This window comes from Tupaia chinensis, unplaced genomic scaffold (genome assembly GCF_000334495.1).
Source record: "Tupaia chinensis unplaced genomic scaffold, TupChi_1.0 Scaffold139757_1, whole genome shotgun sequence".
Classification (NCBI taxonomy): domain Eukaryota; kingdom Metazoa; phylum Chordata; class Mammalia; order Scandentia; family Tupaiidae; genus Tupaia; species Tupaia belangeri.
The window spans coordinates 1625386-1649477 of record NW_006199637.1 but is presented as its reverse complement, the minus strand read 5'-3'; the positions used below and the strand labels follow the sequence as shown (position 1 = coordinate 1649477).

General features: G+C 41.3%; 1 protein-coding gene across 5 annotated transcripts in view; it reads right to left on the bottom strand.

The window, feature by feature from the left end:
- Window positions 1-24092, bottom strand: part of RBKS (ribokinase) — a 103562-nt gene that overhangs the window by 28065 nt on the left and 51405 nt on the right. For 2 of the 5 annotated variants that reach the window (XM_014593128.2, XM_006162130.3), the window contains exons 6-7: window positions 22097-22188; window positions 16705-16893 (exon numbers count right to left, since the gene is read on the bottom strand). In XM_014593128.2, coding sequence (XP_014448614.1) covers window positions 16705-16893; window positions 22097-22188 — 281 coding nt within the window. Of the gene's footprint in view, window positions 1-14955; window positions 15162-15802; window positions 16153-16704; window positions 16894-22096; window positions 22189-24092 lie in introns of those variants that run through there. The other 3 variants (XM_006162132.3, XM_006162131.3, XM_006162133.3) reach the window with 3 other exon arrangements.

The window sequence follows — 24092 nt, the reverse complement described above, 5'->3', positions numbered from 1 at the left end:
AATATTCAATTCTGCCTGATTAGCTAATAAATGAGATGATCTGCTGATGTGGAAGTAATGTAATAGAGCTAATGTGGCCCCCTGGGCGTGACAGATATCTTGTGCCTTGTCTCTCGGTCTCTTTAGCAATTACCTGTTCTGTCCTTTCTTTACAGTCAGTGAATGTCTTCTTCATCTTTTCTGGCAGCTGGAGTCAGCAGAGTTTGCACAGAAAGTTTTATTGATGTGAGTCTTAAGACCACGAGGATTATTTCAGAACCTCATTTGAGTTTTCTTCATTCTATGATGCCAATTTCAGAGATGTCATTTATTCTTTATGAATTTAATTTTTTGGGGCTTGGCCTTTGCATGCAGGTAAAAAAAAAAAAAAGATCTGAGGACATGTTTTAAAAGGGAAAACTCAGTAACTAATCTGTTTTCAAATAACTTCAAAAAAGTATTTGTTATCTAGATTCATTCCTTCCCCGGAAATTTTAAATGTAGAATTTCAGGAATGTAAGGAATCCTGTAGATCTTCTAGTTCTCTGAGAAAACTGAGGCTGGGAGGCTGAGTGACTCTGACACTCAAACTAGTTGCTTTCCCAGGAGGAACCAGAACTCTCTCATGATTTAGGAGGACCTATTATGATCATGTCAAGCACTGTATTCAGTGTTTGGGTTGCCAAAAAAGAACTCTCTGAGCTGAACCTTCAGGATGGGTAGGAATTTGCTGGGCAGGGAAGAGGAGTGTTTCTTCCTTACCCTCAACTGAAAAGCTAGTTTGGGAAAGTTAAGAAAATAGGAATCAGGGACTACCATGGCATAATGGTTACGTCTCTGGACTCCCATGTAGTCAACTGTGGTTTCAGTCCTTGACGCAGTGGCTTAAAACTCATGCCAGGCATGTGTGCGTGTGTGTGTGCCCAAAATCCTGAGAAGGGAATGGAGGAGAAGGGACTGTGGTGTGGTCATTCCCTCTGGGGCGTGAGTTCTTGCTTTCTGTCTGTCTGTCTCTCCAGCGAGTGCACATACCCTATAGCAAAAATCTCTTAAAGAAAAAGAAAAGAAGAATCATATTTTTACTAGCCTTTATAGTTTATCACTTCAGATTTCTCTATATATTTTTAAGTTTACTTATTTCCTCCATAAGCAAGTGAGACACAGAGAGGGACAGAGCACCCCAGAACATGGTCCTGACATGACGGTCCACCCCTAGCTCCAGGCTGCATCAGATCACGGGCATGTCCATACCCAGAATACTCAGGCAAGTCTCCTGACATGAACCCCAGACCTATCCATGTCGGGCAGCCATGCAGTGTTGTGTGTTACTGCTGTGCCACCATCTCTCTGGTGCTACTCTAAGAAGTCTAATGGAAAGATGATTTGGTTATAGTCTCTAAGGGTGGGGCACCAGATTTGGTCATCAGTGACAAAAAGAAATGTAATACACTGTAAAGTTATATGTGAGTCAATGTAATATAAACAAGATTAGAATGATAATAAATTTAAAAAAGGAAAAAAAGAATGAAGGGACATGAGTTGTGCCAAAAATCTTTGCTGTCTGGAATGGGCATGATCTTGCCATATCATTACCCATGTCGTCCAGGTGGAATTGATGGTCATAGGAACCTGGGTTCTCTTCAGTCCTGTACAATGCCAAGATCATTCCACTCTGCTTAACAATGGATGATGCAAGCTTCTGGTACATGCTACCTGATATCCCCAAATGATCCAAGGAAAGGGAACAATCAGGCATACAGGGATGTACTAATGAGAACTAATGCTTACTAAGTGCTTACACATGCCGGGCGCTGCTCTCAGGGGATACGTAGATTACTTCATTTAAGTGAGGTTGCATGCAGTGTACTGTTCAAAGTAAGCAAGGTCTTTTCAAGATCTGGCAGCTTCTGAATATCAAGAGAAAAGGAGCAATTACAAGAGTCGTATCATGACAAGTGACAAAGAAAGTCAGTGCTTGCATGTCAAACAGGAGAGAGAGAGTGAAGGCTGGGCAGACTGTCACCAATCAAAAAGCACAGAAGTGAGAGAGAAGCCTGTGGGTCTTGGAGTCAGACAGACAGACTGATCTAGCAAGAATCCTGGTTCTTTCAACTTACCACCTGTATACCCCAGGCAGATCATTAACCTTTTGAAGCCATAGTTTTCTCCTTTCTAGAACAGGCAAAAAACCATCTCGTAGAGTTGTTCTGGGAATCTGAGGTAATGCACAGAGTTCAGTATGACTCCTGGCTGAATAGTGCCCAGCTTTCATGATTAGCCCAAGAGATTTTAATTTCAGAGGTCAAGGAATCCAAGAATTTTAGAGGGCAAAGGTGTGTCCGAAATCACATACTTCCAGTCACAACATGTTTGGATACAAAATCTGAGCTCCAAACATAAGTCATTTGCCCCCAGCAGCACGGCAAATTAATGGCTAAATCAGGAATAGAACTCAGGACATCACCAGTCCTTAGCCACAGGGACTGATGATTACAGCTGAACAATATGCAAAACCTTGAGTTATTGAATCAAAAAGGTGATGTTGGGGCCAGTAGGTGGTGGGGTAGCTAAGGCACTGGACTCCCAAATAGCCAACCGTAGTTTGAGTCCCAGACCTGGTAGCTCTAAAATCACACCAGGTACATGTGTGTGTGCACACAAAATCCAGAGAAGAGAATGGAAGAGAAGAGATTGCAACACGAACATCATCCCCCTTACCCCATGCCCTGGGAGGTGATTTCTCATTTTCACTCTCACTGCCTTTCTCTAGTGAGCAGACACACCCTATAGCGAAAACCTTGAAAAAAAAAAAAAAAAAAAAAAGGTGATGTAGGCTGATCATGATAGTTTGCTTCTGATTCTTTTCTCCTTACAAAATAGCTGATTTCCAGAATTCTCTTTTGGTCTTCTCTGCAGCTTGCTTCCTTTTGTGTCTTAGTCTGCTAGGGCTTTCGTAATGAAATAGTTCAGACTATATGATGTGGACAATAGAACTTAATTTCTCAACAGTTCTCAAGGCTGGCAAATCCAAGGCCAAGGTGCTGGCAAAGTAGGTTTCACTCTGAGGCCTTGTCTCTGGCCGTGTAGGTGGCTACTACCTTGCTGTGTACTTACACGAACTCTTGTTTGTGTGAGTGCAGAGGGAGGGAACAAGTTCTCTAGTGACTCTTCTTATAAGGACACTAATCCTATCAAAACGGTCCTACCCTTATGGCCTCATTTAACCTTAATTTCCTCCTTATGAGACTTATCTCCATGCACATTTACATTGGGGTTAGGTCTTCCAACAACATGAATTTTTTTTTTTTTTAGAGATTTTTGGTATAGGGTGTGGGCACTAGCTGGAGAGACAGTGAGTGAGAAATGCTTCGCTCACAGGGCATAGTCATACTACAATCCCTTCTCCTCCATTCTCCTCTTGGGATTTGTGCACGTACGCATACGTGCCCAGCATGAGTTTCAAGACACTAGGTCTGGGACTCGAACTGTGGTTGGCCGTGTGGGAGTCTGGCACCTTAACCAGTATTCCACTTACTGGCTCCAACACATGAATTTGAAGATACAACTCAGTAATAGCATTGTGTTCTGTCCTTCATAAGCCATTTCATTCAGGACTGTTTCAAAGAGGGGGTACATGAATGGACTATTAAGGATCTAAGCATGAGGTATCACCTATTATTGCCTGGTCCTTTTTTTTTGTTTTGTTTTTTTTTTTTAGATGTTTTTGCCTTAGGGTGCATGTGCTCACCTGAGAGAGAGAGACAGACAGACACAGTAAGAGTGAAAATGAGAAATCACCCCACAATCCCTTCTCCGCTCTCTTCCCAGGATCTTAGGTACACATACACATGTCCCTGGTGTGATTTTCAAGGCACTGGATTCAGGACTCGGACAATGGTTGGCCATGTGAGAGTCCAATGATGTAACTGCTATGCTATCTGCTGGTCCCTTTTACAACTCCTCTAGGTTGTCTATTAAACAAAGAACAAAGAAGTGGCAAAAGTCAAATTCAGATCATTCAAGATATGATCGTCAAAAGGAAGGCTGATGAGTTAAATTAGATAAATGAGGGACTCAAAAAGTTTGTGGGAAGTGGAATTAAAGTATGAGTTTACTTTGGTGCTAAAGTATTTTGAAACCCATGCATGGTTTTTTCATAGTATATATTTTCCATAAACTTTGTCAAAACCCCTCATTTAAGTAGATTCCTTCAGAAAGAAAACTAGAATATGAAGAAAGTTTCTCTGAAGATCTGCCATACATTTGAATGACAAACAGAAACAGTGAAGCTTTGACATTTATTCTGATATTTCCAAAGGGAACTGTATAAAATAACATATTTTTGAGGGAAACAGCTTCTTTGGAAAGATGAAGGGGAAAAAATTGTCAAAGTGTAGTGAAATATCCTGACTTAAGGAGATTTAAGTGCCTTGAATATGAAGATAATGTAAATCTATTTTTTTGGGGCATTGAGTCTGTCTATTCAAGGTAAAAAAAAAAATTGTATGTAAACCAGAAATTATAATTTTTTAAAAAAGCTATCTTAAGACAAGGGGCTACTCAGTTATAGAGAGATACAGGGAATTCTTGCGAGGTTCTTTGTAAGACCAAGAGTGAACTGTGAACAACCACAGGCTTCATTGTGAGGATGTAGCCCAGTGAACACTTGACGAAATGGTATGGATCCCTATCTTATTTGCTAGATCTGGCTCCAAACAGGGTTTCACTATGTCCCAAAGTCATATTTACTTAAAATTGCAAACTGATTCATAAAAAATATAGATCTATGGAAAAACTCAAGCAATTTAGAAAAATATGGAGTAGGATGTAGAAGTCTCCCTTTATGACATCCCTCCCCCATCCTATTCCCCTTCCCATGAGTAATGATCACAACAACTTGGTGAGGTTTTTTTCCCCAGATTTAAAAATGTGCATTTGCGGGAACCAGCAGTTAGTGTAATGGCTATGTCGCTGGACTCCCACGTAGTCGACCGTGGTTCGTGTCCCGGACCCGGTGGCTTAAAACTCACGCCGGGCGCGTGTGCGTGCGTGCCCAAGATCCCGAGAGGAGAATGGAGGAGAAGGGATTACGGCGTGACCATCCCCCCTGGGGGGTGATTTCTCGCTTTCTATCTCTCTGTCTCTCTCTGTCTGTCTGGCGAGCACACGCGCCCTACAGTGAAAATCTCTCCAAAAAAAAAAAAATGCATTTGCTTATAGAGAGTTAGAGAATGACTTTTAAGTAAATAGAAATACACTATTACTTGGCCTTCTACTACTGATGATTATGTAGACCCATCTTACCAGGTTTTGGTTATTACAAACAAAGCTGAAATAAACATTCTAGTACAAATATTTGTATATGTGAGTATTTCTGTGGGATAAGCTTCTCCAAGGACATACATGAGGTCAAAGGAAAGTATATTTTAAAAACTCTAACTATGAAACTGTCCACTGAAAATGTATGAATTTACATTGTACAAATATACCATACAGCTACGTGAGAGTATGTCTTTTTGGATCTATTAGAAACTTGACATTATGAATCCTTCATTTTTGCCACCTGTATGGACGATAAATGGGATCTCACTGCTATTTTGTTGTAAGTTTATTTTTATTCATGAGAGAAAGTACATGTGCATCCACAGCAAGCAAGAGGCACCCCTGCCAGGGCCTTGTCATGCTGCCATTCTCTCCCCAGCTCTAGCTCTTCAGGATCTAGGGTACATGGGCATCCAGTGCGTTTTCCAGTCGACTCAGGACCCAAGGCCATGTGACTTTTGGTACAGTAGTTCAGTATGCTATTGCCTGCACCACTAAGATGGGATTATCATTATTATTTTAATTTGTATATTCTTAAATTTTATTCAGGTTGAGCATGGTCTCAATTCTCCATGAAATGAGTCTGTATTTATTTTTTTTTAATTAATTTTTTTTGCATTCAATCATGTGTGTCATTATAGCATAGGTGAATTGTCTATTTACATTATTCTAGAGAAATATCTGATTTTTTTTTCTGAGTTGTAGAAACTTTTATAATTGCATGTATTAATCCTCTGATGTTGCAAATATTCAAATTTGCTGTAAGTCGATATTCGAGTGTATGAATGTGCATAGGAAAACATCTCTAAGGGTTTACACCAAAACTCTAATGGTGGTTATTTCTAAATGGTAAGATCATGAATACTTGACTTTTTTTGTTTAATTGTTAGAGAGTATGTGCATTTGTCAGCGAGAGGGAAACAGAAATCACCCCTCAATGGGGTATGATCACGTCACAATCTTTTTTGTTCCATTTCTCCACCCTGACAAGATTTGGGGCCCATGTGTGCATGTGTGCATGTACACACACACACACACACACACACACACACACACACATTGTGTATTTCAAGCCTCTGGGCTGGGATGCAAACCATGTTCAGCCAATGACTTTCCTCTTTATACCTTTCTGTGTTGTCTGCTCTCTTTTTCCCCTTGAACATGAAACACATATTAATTTCATCAGTAGGAAAACAATAATAAAGTGATTAGTGGGGTAAAGGTGATGATAATGGCTCTCAAGGCACTTATAAAAGAAGAACTTTGAGTAGTGTCAGTATCAACAGAGAAAGTCTCCAAAGGTCAAAATTTTAAGGAAACAACAGTTTCATCTAAACAATTGGATAAAAAATTGTTATCCTTATCATGTTGTAGTTACCTCTTCGGCACTCAAGAATCTTATCCTTCTTTACCTAAAGTATGTTACTCTCCCAATATTTTCTCAGATATTGGCAAGCAACAGTGAGGGACACCCAAACACAGTAACTAGAACAGGAGTTTCTGGACAAAAATGGTCAAAAGTTCTTTTCAAGGAAAAAAAATGGCTTCTGAGCCATGAAGAGCCCTCAAAAACCCTCCAAGTTATTAAAAAATGCAAAGAAAGTATATGCTGATCAGAATGGAGATGAGAGGAAGAAAGATTGGTCTGCTAGGAAAGTCAGTTGAAGGAGAATCCCCAGAGACACGCTGGCAGTGGCCATGTAAGCACTGTTGAGTATTTGGTCCTCCCAGCAGGTTCATGGCTAAGCAGGAATCAGAAACTCTGGCTGTTTGAGTTGGAAAACACTTATTAAGATTACCTAAAATCATTGGTTCCAATCAAATTTTTAATATTAGTTTGGTTTTCCACAGGTGAGAGTAGCATGGAGTTGGAGGGCAGGGGAAGAGGATATAGCATGGGAGAAAGATCACACCAAGAGGGGGATAATGACTGGCCCCTGAGATGCTACATTTTCAAAGACTGAATAAAATAAAACAAAATAAAATAATTATTTTTTTAAAAAGTATGATAAACCTTTGGGAAAAAAAAAAAAAAGAAAAGGGAATAAACAGGGAAGATGAACCCCTATGTCCCTGGCATTTGTTTACTATCAATTTACTTACACATCCTGAATTATGAGGGATTCTTGAGAAGACAAATTTAGACTATGAGCCGAATTCTTGAAATGAGACCATTATTGCAGATTCTAGGACTTAATCATTCATATTAAAAAAAGCGATTTTTAGGTTGGCCACAAAATACAGTGGTTGAGTGCTGTGCCCTGGAAGCCAGTACTACATGTCTAACAGTGGCCTGTATCCTGGCTCTGGTGGCTTGAAAGACATGCTGGGCATGTGCGAGAGTGTACCCCAAATCCTGACAAAATGGAGAAGTGAGGAAAGGGAGGTTGCAGTGTGATCACACCCCACTGGGGTTCTCTCTCTCTCTCTCTCTCTGAAGAGCACACACACCCTCTCACCCTCTGGCAGTGAAAATAAAAGGTGTAATTTACATATTGAGAGTTTTACAGACTTATAGTCCAGGGATAACTAACATTAGAATATTAATTATCATCATGCTAGCATGATAACCATACAATTATGCTTAAGTGTGTGTGGCTCTGACCGTGGAGTGCGTATTCAAGACAGTTCCTAAAACAAGAAGGCAAAGCCCCTAACCGTCAGGTTGGAAGGAACAGAGGGAGGGCGTGCGCGCCCTGTCATTTTGAGGCTGAGATTTAGACATATAGAAATGGGAAATAGAGAGACACATCTGTCATGTCTTCCAAACTGAGCTGAGGGACATCTGCAGCTACTGCCACTATCTCACTCTAGTACAACGGGAAAAACAGATGTATAAATAGAAATGATATATTCAACTATTAACAGTGAGGCAAAACTGAATATAGCAGTCTGCAGAAGCACTGACGTAGAATGGGAAATGGCTTCTCCTAGGGCAGGCTGTCTGTCTCAAGTGGACAGCATGCCAACTAACTAAAGAGATTTCTACCACCCGTGCCATCCCTGACTTCTTAATAAGGGATTAGGAGGAAGAAAAAAGAGAGAGAAGGTTACAAATTAACTCAGAGCAAGTAATACCCTCCTGACAGAAAAATGAAGGAGCCCATTTGTTCGGAAGAAAAGGCCTCCCTGGGATTCCTCGCCTCACCATGTGAATTACCTTCTCTTTATTAGACTTAGGAGGAGGCTGACCAATTGTGTGCAGAGCAGGCAAGAATTTTTAAAAAAATGAGAGCCTTGGATGGGGCTCAAAGAGGACAAAAACATGTACAGAGATGAGGGAATCCATCTCCAGAAGATAACTACCTGGTTTCCTGTCAGTGTTACCTCCATCCCACTGGGGGCATGCTGAGAGCCCATTCAGAAGAGTCAGGAGAGCAACTCAGTGGACAATTCTCTATCACAAGAATATCCATTCAGTAGTGAAGCCCCTGGAGAGTGCTTTGTGGTTGGTAGTGGTGGTGTTTGTCTTCCCCTCCTTTTTTTACTAAATTGAGATATAATTAACTCTTTAAAAATATACACTTTAGGGACCAGCACTGGCATAATGGCTATGTCGCTGGACTCCCATGTAGTCAACTGTGGTTCGAGTCCCAGACTTGGTAGCTTAAACTCATGCTGGGCATGCCCAAGATCCTGAGAGGAGACTGGAGAAGGGATTGTGATGTGGCCATCCCCCTGGGGGGTGATTTCTTGCTGTCTCTCTCTCTGTCTCTGTCTTTTTGGCGAGTGCACGCGCCTATAGCAAAAAGCTCCCCCCCAAAAAAAAAATACATGTTAGTGGGTTTTTACTATGCCTACAAGGTTACTCAGACATCACCACTAATTCCAGAACATTTTCGCCCCATACCCATGAGCAATTCCCATCTCCCCACCTCACCCTGAAAACCATCAACCATAGGTTTACCTAGTCTAGTAATTTCATATAAAAGGAATGATACACTTATGTGGCCTTTTATGTCTGCCTTTTTCCACTTAGTATAATTTTTTCAAAATTCATCCATATCCTAGCAAAATATGAAATATTTTGAAATATATTATTTAATAATGTAACTTTGAAATATATTATTTAATAATGTAACTATTTTAAAGTGTATAACTCAGTGGCATTTAGTATACTTAAAATGTTGTAAACCACCTCTAATTTCAAAACATTTCCATCACCCCAAAGTAAAACTCTTTACCTGTTAAGCTGTTTTTCCTCATTCCCCCTTCCCCAAATGCCTAGCAGCCACCAACCTGTAGTCTATGCTCATGAATTTACTTACTGTGTATATTTCACATAAATGAAATCATATGAGGAGTCTTCAAAGGTTCGTGGAAAATGTGTATTATGAAAACACTATGCATAGATTGCAAATTTTTTTTTGCACCAAAATAAACTTGTACTTTAATTCCATTTTTCTACAAACTTTTTGAGGTCTCATAATATGTGACCTTTTGTGTTTGGCTTCTTTCACTTAGTATAAAGCTTTGGAGGTGTATCCACGTTGTAACATGTATAAGTATTCCTTTAATTGTATGGATACACCACAATTTGTTTACCCACTAATCTGCTGATGAACACTGGATTTTTAAAATTATTTTATTTAACTTTATTTTGTTTATTTCAGTTTGACTAGAGAGGAACAGATTGAGTGAGTGAGTGAGAGAGAAAGTAAGAAAGCAAGCCGCCATGTCCAGGACTAGAACCGTGGTTGGCCATGTGGGAGTCCAGCGCCCCTAACCACCATACCATCTGCTGGCCGAACACTGGATTATTTTCAATTTTTGGATGTTACAAATAATACTGTGATGAATATTCATGTACAAGTTTTTCATGACACATGTTTCCATTTCACTTGGGTATATATCTAGCAGTGAAATTGCTGGGTCATATGGTAACTCTGTATGTAACTTTCTGAGGTATCTCCATATTTTTCCAAAGTAACTGTACCATCTTAGATTCCTACTAGCAATCTATAAAGGGTTCCAATTTCTCCACATCCTTGACAATACTTGTACCTGTTTGTTTTTAGAAAAAGATTTTTGCTATAGGGTGCATGTGTTAACGGAGAGATAAAAAGAGACAGAGACAGAAAGCAAAAATCACCCTCCCCAGAGGGGATGGCCACACCACAATCCCTTCTCCATTCTCCTCCTGGGATCTTTGGCATGTACATACACGCACCGGGCATGAAGTTTTTTCTTTTTTGGAGAGGTTTTTGCTATAGGGCGCGTGCGCTCGCCAGACAGACAGAGACAGAAAGACAGAAAGGGAGAAATAACCCCCCATGGCTATGTCGCTGGACTCCCATGTAGTCAACTGTGGTTCGAGTCCCAGACTTGGTAGCTTAAACTCATGCTGGGCATGCCCAAGATCCTGAGAGGAGACTGGAGAAGGGATTGTGATGTGGCCATCCCCCTGGGGGGTGATTTCTTGCTGTCTCTCTCTCTGTCTCTGTCTTTTTGGCGAGTGCACGCGCCTATAGCAAAAAGCTCCCCCCCAAAAAAAAAATACATGTTAGTGGGTTTTTACTATGCCTACAAGGTTACTCAGACATCACCACTAATTCCAGAACATTTTCGCCCCATACCCATGAGCAATTCCCATCTCCCCACCTCACCCTGAAAACCATCAACCATAGGTTTACCTAGTCTAGTAATTTCATATAAAAGGAATGATACACTTATGTGGCCTTTTATGTCTGCCTTTTTCCACTTAGTATAATTTTTTCAAAATTCATCCATATCCTAGCAAAATATGAAATATTTTGAAATATATTATTTAATAATGTAACTTTGAAATATATTATTTAATAATGTAACTATTTTAAAGTGTATAACTCAGTGGCATTTAGTATACTTAAAATGTTGTAAACCACCTCTAATTTCAAAACATTTCCATCACCCCAAAGTAAAACTCTTTACCTGTTAAGCTGTTTTTCCTCATTCCCCCTTCCCCAAATGCCTAGCAGCCACCAACCTGTAGTCTATGCTCATGAATTTACTTACTGTGTATATTTCACATAAATGAAATCATATGAGGAGTCTTCAAAGGTTCGTGGAAAATGTGTATTATGAAAACACTATGCATAGATTGCAAATTTTTTTTTGCACCAAAATAAACTTGTACTTTAATTCCATTTTTCTACAAACTTTTTGAGGTCTCATAATATGTGACCTTTTGTGTTTGGCTTCTTTCACTTAGTATAAAGCTTTGGAGGTGTATCCACGTTGTAACATGTATAAGTATTCCTTTAATTGTATGGATACACCACAATTTGTTTACCCACTAATCTGCTGATGAACACTGGATTTTTAAAATTATTTTATTTAACTTTATTTTGTTTATTTCAGTTTGACTAGAGAGGAACAGATTGAGTGAGTGAGTGAGAGAGAAAGTAAGAAAGCAAGCCGCCATGTCCAGGACTAGAACCGTGGTTGGCCATGTGGGAGTCCAGCGCCCCTAACCACCATACCATCTGCTGGCCGAACACTGGATTATTTTCAATTTTTGGATGTTACAAATAATACTGTGATGAATATTCATGTACAAGTTTTTCATGACACATGTTTCCATTTCACTTGGGTATATATCTAGCAGTGAAATTGCTGGGTCATATGGTAACTCTGTATGTAACTTTCTGAGGTATCTCCATATTTTTCCAAAGTAACTGTACCATCTTAGATTCCTACTAGCAATCTATAAAGGGTTCCAATTTCTCCACATCCTTGACAATACTTGTACCTGTTTGTTTTTAGAAAAAGATTTTTGCTATAGGGTGCATGTGTTAACGGAGAGATAAAAAGAGACAGAGACAGAAAGCAAAAATCACCCTCCCCAGAGGGGATGGCCACACCACAATCCCTTCTCCATTCTCCTCCTGGGATCTTTGGCATGTACATACACGCACCGGGCATGAAGTTTTTTCTTTTTTGGAGAGGTTTTTGCTATAGGGTGCATGCGCTCGCCAGACAGACAGAGACAGAAAGACAGAAAGGGAGAAATCACCCCCCAGAGGGGATGGCCACGCCGCAATCCCTTCTCCTCCATTCTCCTCTCGGGATCTTGGGCATGCACGCAAACGGGCCCGGCATGAGTTTAAGCCACTGGGTCCGGGACTTGAACCGTGGTCGACTACATGAGAGTCCAGCGACATAGTCATTACGTTAACTGCTGGTCCAATCCGGCATGAATTTTAAGCCACTGGGTCCAGGACTATGAACTGTAGTCAACTACATGGGAGTTCAACGACATAACCATTACACCATCTGGTGGTTCCATCTGTTTTTTATTACAGTCATACTAGCGGGGGTGAAGTGGTCTCATTGTATGATGTTATTTTTTGTTTTAAAATCAAAGCAATCTATATTCATAGTTTAAAAGGACAAGTCTTTAAGCGTAAAGGCCACATCAATCTCCATTCCCATTTCCATGAGGCAAATGCTTTAAGTTTTTTTTTTTTTTTCTTTTCAGAGAGATGTTTTGCTGTAGGGTGTGCGTGTTCACCTGAGAGACAGTGAGACAGAAAGTGAGAAGTCACCCGCCTCTGTCCCCCGGAGGCTGGCCAAACCACAATCCCTATTCCTCAATTCTCCTCTCTGGATTTGGGGCACATGCACATGCACCTAGCATGAATTTTAAGCCACCATGGTTGACTATGGAGGAGTCCAGCAGTGTAACCATTATGCTGTCTGCTGGTCCCTGCTTTAAGTTCTTTTAGTAGTTTCTTCTAGTATTTCTGGTAATGTGCTTTTATCACTACTTTAATTTTCAGAGGCACATGTGCTTGCCAGAGATAAAGAGAGAAAAAGAAATGGGGTGTGGTCACACAGCAATCATTTTTCCTTCATCTCTCCTTCCTTCAAGATTTTGGGCACACATGCACCTGGCATGTTTTTCAAGCTGCCAGGGTCAGGATTCAAACTAAGGGCAGCCATGTAGGATCTAGCTTCCAAAACACAGAGCTTACCACTGTGCTACAGGGCCAACCCCTATAATACTGTTTTTTAAAGCAGTTTTAGATATCATTGCTTGACATCCAATTATGGAAGAAGAACATTTAGTTTTCTTATTTTCCCCCAACTTACACACAAATATGCACTCACTTTAACCTTCCATCTTCACAATATAATTATAATCTCCATTTTTTCTTAAATAAATAATTGGCATTTTTATTGCTATGACTATTCAATTATAGCCATGTGATATACAAAGATTAGTCATACTTTTTGCTTCTTAGATTCCAGATGACCTAGAGAAAAACAATTACTTTTTTTCTTAAATGATATAGGTGCGTGTGTGTGTGAAAGTTGGAGAAATAAGCACCTTCAATAGGATCTCATCATACCTCTATCTGCCTTCCTCAGCCCTCTAGCTTCTGAGGATCCTGGGCACCCACACATGTGCACAGTATGTTTTGGATCCAGGTATCTGAACCTGTGGTTACCATATGGCTTCCAGCCTTGCAGGGCACTTGTATTACTACCACACTATAATGGCTGGGCCAAGCTTTAAAAACATTTATTTTAATGTCCTCAGTTTTCTACATACTGTTTACTAATTCTACTGTTTACTAATTCTTTACATCATACAAGAAAACAACAAATCTCTGGGCATATTCAAGCACATTGTATATTCTACTCTTTTTTTTTTTTTTTTAAGGTTTTTTGCCATAGGGTGCGTGTGCTTGCTGGAGAGTGACAAAGAGAGACGGGGGAAGTGAGAAATCACTCCCCAGGGGGAATGGCCATGTTGCAATCCCTTCTTCTCCATTCTCATCTTCTGGTCCTGCATGTACACATGTCCGGTGTGAGTTTCAAGCCACTGGGTCCAGGACACGAACTGCAGTCAGTCATGTGGGAGTCTAGTGCCTTAGCCACGACACCATCTGCTGGCCACAGCTTTTTCTTTTTCTTTTGACAAGTAATCAGAACTCAATTAGCAATTGTTCTATGAATGAATGAAAATATCTAGCCATAGAACCAAAGGCTCTAGAGTTGGGAGGAAACTTAGAGATTACTTCCTCTAGTCAGGATCCATGATATCCAGCCCTTCGACATGAAATTACATGGAGGGTCATTGCTATGAATTTGAATTTGAACATGTCCAATGCTAGTTTCTTCCTAATTTAGTCCCATGCCCAGCAGTGAACTTCTACATGACTGTCCTGTGTAGGCATGAGTTGTTTTTTGTTTATTCAGCATCCACTTCTCCATCCTCTGATTTTTTTGGTTCTCTGATTTTTATTTGACATTAGGGACAGGGAAACAATATAGGGCACAGAGTGGGCAAGGGAGCTGCCAGGGAGGACCTGCTAGAGCTCAGAGGCCCCTGCAGCAAGGATAGCAGAGCCGACAGGGAGAGAGTGAGTGAACAAGTCATGCTGACATGGTTTAGCCTCTGAGTTCTGGTGTATATTCAAATTTGACTTTCCAATTATGTGCAACACATAAACTGCTTATATAAGCCTATTTGAATTTTGCTTCTTGTTCTTAGAAACAAAAGGAGTGGTGACTAACCCAGACACTGAAGTAGGGGCAGAGGTACTGCTTTATTATTTTTGTAAGTTTATTTATTTATTCTGAGAGAATGAGAGCAAGAGAGAGAGACAGGTATGGCCCATGGGGCCCTTGACTCTGCAGTCCCTCTCCAGTCTTAGCCAGCCTACGTTCTCCTACAATGGACCTTGAGAGCTTGTTTGGAGGTTCTAGCAGGGGAGCGCAGCTACTCGTATACCCTTGACCGAAGAATGGTCCTCCTCTATTGGGAATGATTGTCCTCTTCAACCGAGCACACAGCTTTGGAAGTGATGCACATGGAGCGGTCAGGGAGGACGGGAACACCCGCCTAGCCAGCCAGATCAGCCAGATCAACCCTGGGGATCAATGGGTGACAGATGTCATGGCCAGATTGCCCTCACATCCTTGCACTTGTATTTTTTTAAAAGTATATTTGTATCCATATTTCCATCAGACCCCAGGCTATTTTTTTTTTTTGAGAGATTTTCGCTATGGGGCACGTGCGCTCACCAGACAGAGAGAGACATAGAGACAGAAAGTGAGAAATCACCCCCCAGGGGGGATGGTCACGCTGCAATCCCTTCTCCTCCATTCTCCTCTCGGGATCTTGGGCATGCACGCACACGCGCCCGGCGTGAGTTTTAAGCCACTGGGTCTGGGACACGAACCGCGGTCGACTGCGTGGGAGTCCAGTGACATAGCCATTACACTAACTGCTGGTTCCCAGACCCCAGGCTATTTACATTTTTTTTTTTATAAATAACCCACATTTTAAAGTTGTTTTTCAGCATAAAAAAAAAAACCCTAAAATGTATTTAAATCATTAATGATGTATTAGTTTCTGATAAAAATACTACAATTTTTATTCTTTCTCAACTCTTCTTGTCTCTGAAATTTACTTACTTTTCTAGTCAGTTCTTCATTTTCATTTAACTTTATTTATTTATTTATTTAAATTTGACCAGAGAGGGACAGAGAGAGAGAGAGAGAGAAGGAAAGTGAGAAAAAGTGAGAAAGCAAGCCTCCAGGTCCCTCTGATCTGTCCACTTGATCCACCATCGGCCGTGTGGGAGTCCAATGCCCTTAACCGCCAAGTCACCTGCTGGCCCCAAGTTCTTCTTAAATCTAACAATAAACACTTTTTACTTCTCTAGTTAGGGAAACCATAAACCTTTTGTCATAACTTGTTTCCATTTCATTCCAGTTCTCTAGTCATGACTTGTCCACGTCACACTCTTGTCCTTAATGCAGTGACCTACACAAAATATGTCGGTGTGGTCCACAGGTCGTTTGGAACCCCCAGCTCTGTTACTTACTGGCAATATGACCCTAAGCAAGTTTCTTCATCTGAAAAAATATAAATAACAGTGTCTGCTTCACATAGTTGTTGCAAAGAGTAAATAAATATATACCGGTAAATGTTAACTGTAATTATTTGCTGGCGAAAAGCATGATCTTTGTTACCCAGCACTTTTTGTTACTCATTCAATATGAGAAGCTTATAAGACACAACTCTTTGTTTGCTGCCCAGAATCTAAACCCTATGAGCTAGACACTTTGCCTTGTTCATCTCCATAGTCCTAGCACTTAAAACTGACACATAACAGGGTATTCAATAAACGCATATTTATGGACTGAATGAATATAGTAATACAGGTATAATTTTACTGACATTCTGATTTTATGGATGAGGAAGCTGAGGCTCAGAAAGGTTAAGTAATTTGTATAAAGCCCCACAGTGGGTTACAAAAGGATTAAGACAAGTTCTCCTGCCTGGCTATTGTCTTCTACCTTATCACCTCCTAGGCCTTTTATCTCCTTATCCAAAAGTTCAGATGTAGTAAATTAGTTGCTAAATATTTCCAAGGGCCAAAATGAGACTTATAGTTTACAACCTACCGTGGTATCCACAGCTTTGACTTTCTCTGTAGGAATGTGTTTTGGGACAGGTTCTGTCTGGGACAGCATCACGCATCCTTCTGCCCCTAAGGTGATGATGACGGCCTGGCAGCCCCTTTCCTGGAGCACTAATGCGGCCTTCTCTGCATTTGCAGGACTGCTGACAGCGAGGCCAGTTAAAATCTCAGCCTGGAACACGCAGAAGTGAAGAGAAACAGGTATGAAAATAAGTAACCTGGATCCGCTTCCAGATTAGATTTGTTTTTCTCCCTTCTTTATTGCAATGACCAATGCAATGGGGAAACTGGTGCAGGAAAATAAAGCAAAACAACAATAATGACAAGAAAAACTAGCTATATAAGACATTCTTGGGACTGCTGTGGAAATTTGGATGTGGACTGGAATTAGACGACAGCATGGAATTACTGACTCTCTTCTTTAGTGTGATAATGGCAGTGTGGTTCCTCTCAGGAGAAGCACACTGAAGTACTTAGAGGTGAGGTATCGTGTCTGCAACCTACCCTCGACAGCAATAAATACTTGCTTTCCAGTTACTTTTCAACAAAATAAAAAGTAAACACACATAAAGGAGAAGAGGCAAACAGAGCAAAATGTTAACTGTTTCCATGGAGGCTGTTTATTGTAGTACTCTTAGCTTTTCTGTGCAATAATTTTCACAATAAAGAAAATTCTATGAAAGAAAGGTAAGGAAAAGACCATTGCCAGAGGACATGTGTATGCAACAGAGAGAGAGAGAGATTGAGAGAGAGAGAGAGAGAGAGAGAGAGAGAGAGAAAGGAATCCCAACAGGTACACTCACATCACAGTCCCTTCTCCACTTCTCCACCCTGCCAGGATTTTGACCACACAAGCATATGTGCCCAGCATGTTTTTTTTCCCTAGAGAAATTTTTGCTACAGGGCATGTACACTTGCCAGAGAGAGAGAGAGAGAGAGAGAGAGAGACAGACAGACAGAGAGACAGAAAGCGAGAAATCACCCCCCCACACCACCCGGGATGATCACGCCATAGTCTCTTCTCCATTCTCTTCTTGGGATTTCAGGCACACATGTACTTGGTTGATTTTGGGGGGGTTTTTTGGAGAGGTTTTTGCTATAGGGTGCATGTACTCGCCAGAAAGAGAGACAGAGAGATAGAAAACGAGAGATCACCTCCCAGGGGGATGGCCACACCACAGTCTCTTCTCCTCTATTCTCTCGGGACCTTGGGCACGCACGCACATGCTCCCAGTGTGAGTTTAAGTCACTGGGTCTGGGACTTGTACTGCGGTCGGCTACATGGGAGTCCAGCGACACAGCCATTACGCTAACTGCTGGCCCCCCATGAATGTTAGTCTTAATCATGTTTATTTTAAAGTAATTTTTGCATCATTTCATTATTTGAATTTTATCTTGGGCACAGTCTTCTTTAGTTTGTGGATCTGTCAGGTAGGGTGCACAGCATTCATTTTTTCATTTGCAGACCCCCCCTTGGCTTATCCCTGCCTTTCTAGTGCTTTTACAGTTGTATCCACTAGGCCTCCAAGGTTCTCTAAAGCAGCGTGAGGAGGAACTGCTGCTCTGCTCTTAGAGGGGCTATAACCAGCCTGGGCACTCAGTCACTGGTGGGCTTCGTATCCCTCCTGGTCAGGCAGTGTCTTCATCTTCCTATCTCCTCAGGTTGGGAGCCTTGACTATACTGTAGCCTCAGGCAGAAGTAGCTTCTTCCACCTTTTATGGTTATCAGGGGAGCCAAGGCCCAGCAAGTCTGTGGCAGTGGGCACTGCTCCAGCCTCCCATGAGTAGCACACTTTGGTACCCATTACCCACAGGAATTGAACTTCCTACTGCCTCTGCTGGCCTCTGGGGCTCGTGTTCTGCATGTCCAGGACAATGCTCAGAGAGGCGGCTCTATTTATGATATGTGGGATTATTTATCTTGTTTTTGAGCTTGTAAATATTTTTGTTGTCTCTTTTTCTATTTACATAGCAATGCTTCCTGTTGAGCAGAAGTATCCTAAGCATGAATTTACAGTGTTATCATGATTAGAATTAATTCATAAGAATGTTACACTTTTGATGTTTTCCTTTCCTTTCTATTCTTTTTCTTTTATTTTCTCTTTATTGAGACAGTGTCTTGTTATGTTGATGAGGCTGGCCTCAGACTCATGATCCTCCTGCCTTAGCTTCCTGAGTAGCTGAGATTAGTGGTGTGCACCACTATGCCAAGCTTCCATTAAGCATTTTAATTTTTTTAAAATAATTTGCTAGAGACTGCATGTGCTCTTTGGAGAGTGACAGTGACAGAGAAAAGGAAAGCAAGAAAGCACCCCTGTGGGGCATGGTCATGCCACTGTGTCTTCTCCATTTCTCTTTCCTTTTAGGATTCTGAGCATGCACACACATGTGCCTAGTGTGTTTCTCAAACCGCCAGGTCCAGGATTCAAACCACAAGGCCAGCCATGTGGGATCCAACCACCTTAACCACCATGCCACAAGTTCGCCTTCCATTAAACTTTTAAGATTAAGTTTTTGAGATCAATTTCCTTTATTAATTACATAAGAACTTACTAGGTATCAAGTCTGTGTCCAGCGTAGCAGATATTATTTTCCAAAGGGAACAGTATTAATACATGCCATATCTTACTTCTATTTCTACACTGTGACAATGACAATCTCCTATTGAGAGGTGGAGTATCAGGGTGGACATTCCTGCTTTGACCATGAATGGGACAGAAATGATTGTGTGTGACTTCTGAAGCTAAGTCATAAATGCCAACCTGGCTTCTATGCCTGGTGCTCTCTTTCTCAGGCTGCTGGATCTTGGAACCCAGTTACCGTACCATAAGGAAGCCCAGGCCACAAGGAGATACCATGTGTAAGAGTTTTGACCAAGGGCTGGGCCCGTGGCTTGGTAGTTAGGGAAGCTGGATCCTACATGGCTAATCAAGCAGTTGGAATCCTGGCCCCAATGGCCACTTGAGAACACACCAGGCACGTGTGCATGCATGTCCCAAATCCTGGCAGGATGGAGAAGTGGAAGAGAAAAGATTGTGGCATGACCAGGCCCCATGGGAGGGGTGCTTTCTCTAACTCTCATTCTATCTGTCTCTGTCTGGCAAGCACACATGCCCACTGGCAAAAAAAGGAAAAGAAAAAAGGGCTAAAAAGGGAATTTTGGCCAATAGCCTCATTATGCCCCTAAGCAACAGCCAGTATCAACTCCCAGGATACCAGTGACAAATTGGAATGCTCAGTCTTTTGAGTCTTCTAGCTAAGGCCCCAGGCTTTGTGGAGCAGAAATAACCCAGGCTGTGTCCTGATTTCCTGATGCACAAAAACTGGAAGTGACAATAAATAATTATCATTGTTGTAAGCCACTAAATGTTGGGGTAATTCAATATGCAGCAAGAGATAACTATGGCCCACCCTGTGGCATAGCAGTTAAGTGTCACACAAAGGAGGCCGGACCCCACATGGCCAAGAAGGTTGGTGTCCAGGCCCTAGCAGCTTGAACAACACACTGGGGGGTGGGGAACAGCCATTTGCATGGTGGTTAAGGTAGCTGGATCCTATATAGCTGAGTGAGCAGTTGAGTCCCAGACCCAGTGGCTTGAAAAACATGCCAGGCTCATGTGTGTGTGTTTCCAAAATCCCAAGAAGAGAATGGAGGAGAAGGGATTGCAGCAGGACCATTCCCCAGGGGGTTAATTTCTCACTTTCCCTCTCTCTCTTTGTTTCTCTCTGGCATTTATGCTATAGCAAAACTTTAAAAAAATAAAAAGAAAGGCAGGAAGGAAGGAAGGGAGGAAGGGAGGGAGGGAGGGAGGGAAAAAGAAATACATACTGGGCATGTATGTATGTGCCCAGAATTATGATGAGAAAGAGAACTGGTGGCAAAGAGTATGGCCTGACCATGCCCCATTGTGGGGATGCCCAAAAAGAGGGAGGGGTACTTCTCCCTTTCTCTCTTGTGTGCTATATGTGCCTCTGGTCGAACAAATAAACATAAAATAAAAAACAAAAACGACAAGAAAGATAACACATACACAAGAATAGCCATTGGGGATATAACAGTAAAGAAGACAGACATCACTGTTCTCATGGGACTTGCGATTTAATGAAGGCAGAACAATTGAATACGTAAGTTAAGCTATGATGAGTGGTTGAGGACTATATAGAATTTCCTTTAAATATATAATAAAAAAACTAAGGTATTTTGGCAGTTGAGGGTAATCTTACTTCTTATTGTGAAATGGTCACTACTTCCCACAATTCCTTTTTCCTAGTACAATGCCTGGCCATGGTGGTTACTCAAAAATATTTCATAACCTATTGTGGTTTGTTAAAATCAGTTTCCTTGTACCAGTCTTCTTTCTGGTTTCCTCTATGTTCTGAGAAATGAAATTATCAAGAAAGCAGGTCAAGAAATCCTAGAAACCTTCATTCACCCTTCAAACCAATTGGAAAGTTAACTATTACAGGTGATTAATTACTTCCTCTCTCTGCATGTCGTAGCCCAAGTCCTGTGTCCCAGTGATGGGAGAGAATATGGTTTAATGCTGTCTGATCTGTAAAAAAGAGAAATACTGAAATACTCTTTCTACAAATATTTAAGAATGAGTGGTACAATATCCATACATCTATACACTGACAGACATTTTGTGCAGGTGTGACCCTCAGCTGGACTGAGAGGTTTCTCCTCTAATGGAGCAGTCTTCAAGATCCCCTCCATGCGTCAATGAAGAATCTATGTGTGTCCACCAGTGCTGTCCAGGGCCTTTGCACTAGAAGGTAGCAGATGCTCAGGAATCGTATACTAATCAGGGTTGCTAGACAAAATATAGACAGCTCAGTTGAACTTTAGATAAAATAGAATTCAAGTATGAGTTTATTTTGGTGCAAAAAATATTTTTAAGAATTTTGCCATAGGGTGTGCATTGGCTAGAGAGATAGGCAGAGACAGAAGGCACCTCCCCGTGGGGTATTGTCACACTGCAGTCTCTTCTCATCCATTTCTCCACGCTGTTGAGATTCTGGAAACACACATACATGTATTTCTCAAGCTGCCGGGGCTGGGACTTAAACTGTGGAGCTGACCATGTAGGATCTGTTCCCTTAACCACTAGGTCATGGGGCTGACCTGGGAGTAGACTAGAATGAACTGAGGTTAGATAAATACCAGATTATGGGACTCAGAGAGTCTTTTTTGCTCCTAGCACTTACTAATTTCCTTTTCTTCATATCCCAACAAACTGAAAATATGCTTTCCCTGTGCCTAAGAATTCGTGTGATCAAATTGATGTGGTTAGTTTAGTCTCTCCTCTTTGGTTTACCTCCTTGTATGAAAGTCTTTCGGTTTCTCATAGAATGACCAAACAGTTCATCCTTACCTCACTTTCATTGCAGCAGAACACATCTGAGAGGGTGTAGAACCGGGGATCCAGGTCAGCCATGGCAGGCGCTGGGTTGAACAACGTTTTCACTATGAAGGAATACGAAGGGATTCAGGGGTCATCATTGTTAACACGACGCATCTTCAGTCAATAGGGAAACCCCAAGTGCAATCATTTGTGTGCTTATCAGATTAATAGCCACTTGGTTTCAGATATGGAAAAGTCCGAGATGTCAATCTTCATGATAGCCTCAGATCAATTCCTTCTCATTTCCATTTTCTCTACTTTTTACTTTACAACATTTCAGCTGCAAGGTCAAGCAGCAATACGGATGATCAACATGTTTATAGAGTTAGGGCAATTGCAACAGGAACATTAAAGGAAAGCGAAATGTTGTGGCATGGCAGAATGATGTATGAATGTGAACAGGCTGGTGAACATTTTTGTGGATTATTTTAAATGCTTAGCTGCAAAGCTAGCTCATAGATCCATTTTCTAGGGAAGAAAAAAGAAGAGACAACAGAAGCGAAATGAAGAGTTCAAAAAATAATAAAGTGTTCAAAATTTTATTGCTAGGCAAAACAGGAGAAAGTTCATGTATGCATCTTTTTTTTTTTGGAGAAGTTTTGCCATAGGGTGCATGTCTTACCAGAAAGAGAGAGACAGAGAGACAGAGAGACAGAAAGCGAGAAATCGCTCCCTGGGGGGGATGGCCAAGTCACAATCTCTTCTCCTCCATTTTCCTCTCAGGATCTTGGGCACGCACGCACACGCGCCTGGTATGAGTTTAAGCCACCAGGTCAGGGACTTGAACCGTGGTCAACTACATGGGAGTCCAGCGACATAGCCATCAAGCCAACTGTTGGTCCCCATGTATGCATGTTTTATATACCTATGTATGTCTCCCAAATACATCACAATTAATCATGCAAATGCACATGTACACAAAAGCTTATATTCTTGACTTTTATGAGAACTCTGGAACCATAGAAAAGTAGAGAAAGGAGGAGAGATCAGGAGAGGGCTACCTTAGACTGAGGCTACAAGAGAAAGAATAGGAATAGCAGAAACAGGGACAGAAGAATGTCACAGTCATTACCGTGTCAGAAGTGCATTCAGAGGAGGAAAATGAGGCTCAGAGATATGTCAGACATCTAAGGTTGTGCACCGGCATGTGATTAAGCTGAGTGGCTCTTCGGGGTCCTCTGGCTTTTCAGAGCTTAGTTCTCTCTAAAGACCAGGATGCTGTATATAGCAATACATACATTTCTTTCATCCCAAAGTACAGTATTTTAGACTAGCCTTTGATAGGCAGATTCATGCAGATTCATGCAGATGTATATATTTAAAGTCTTTAGAAATTACATTCATAGGAAGCACCTTCTTTGTCAAACACACATATCCAACAGAGTACTCAACTAGATTGGTTGGTCTTTCCTCAGCTTTGGCTTACTGACTCATATGGTTAAGCAGGAGAGTCCCTCTACCTGCAGGTCTCAGAAACTCTTCTAGAATGGTAGTTTACAAACATGGTTGCATATCACCATCACTAGACAAGCTGGTTGAAACATACGATTTCTGGGCTCTGCCTCAAGCCCCCTGAATCAGAATCTCTGATAACCTTTCATATCCCACTGGGAGGGACTTTCTCTCTGCCTCTCTCAGGGCAATGCACACATCCTATGGCAAAACTCATTAAAAAATCCCTGGGGGTTCTCCAAGTGGTTCTCACATAACTAACTGGGCACTGATCCATTCCACATTCCTGGGCAGATGCCAATCTGCATGTGCCTAATGGAAACTGCCCACTACTCTGGCCTGGTCAGGTTATCTGGTATATATATTTCTGCACCTTCTTTGGTCTTAGTTAACATTTTGGTTCAATCAGTAGGGTTTTCCCAGTATTGGCTAACATTACTGTATTTTTGTTATTTTAGAATCCACCTACAGAAATTCTATAGTATATATTTGGATGCTGAGATTTTTGTGCAGG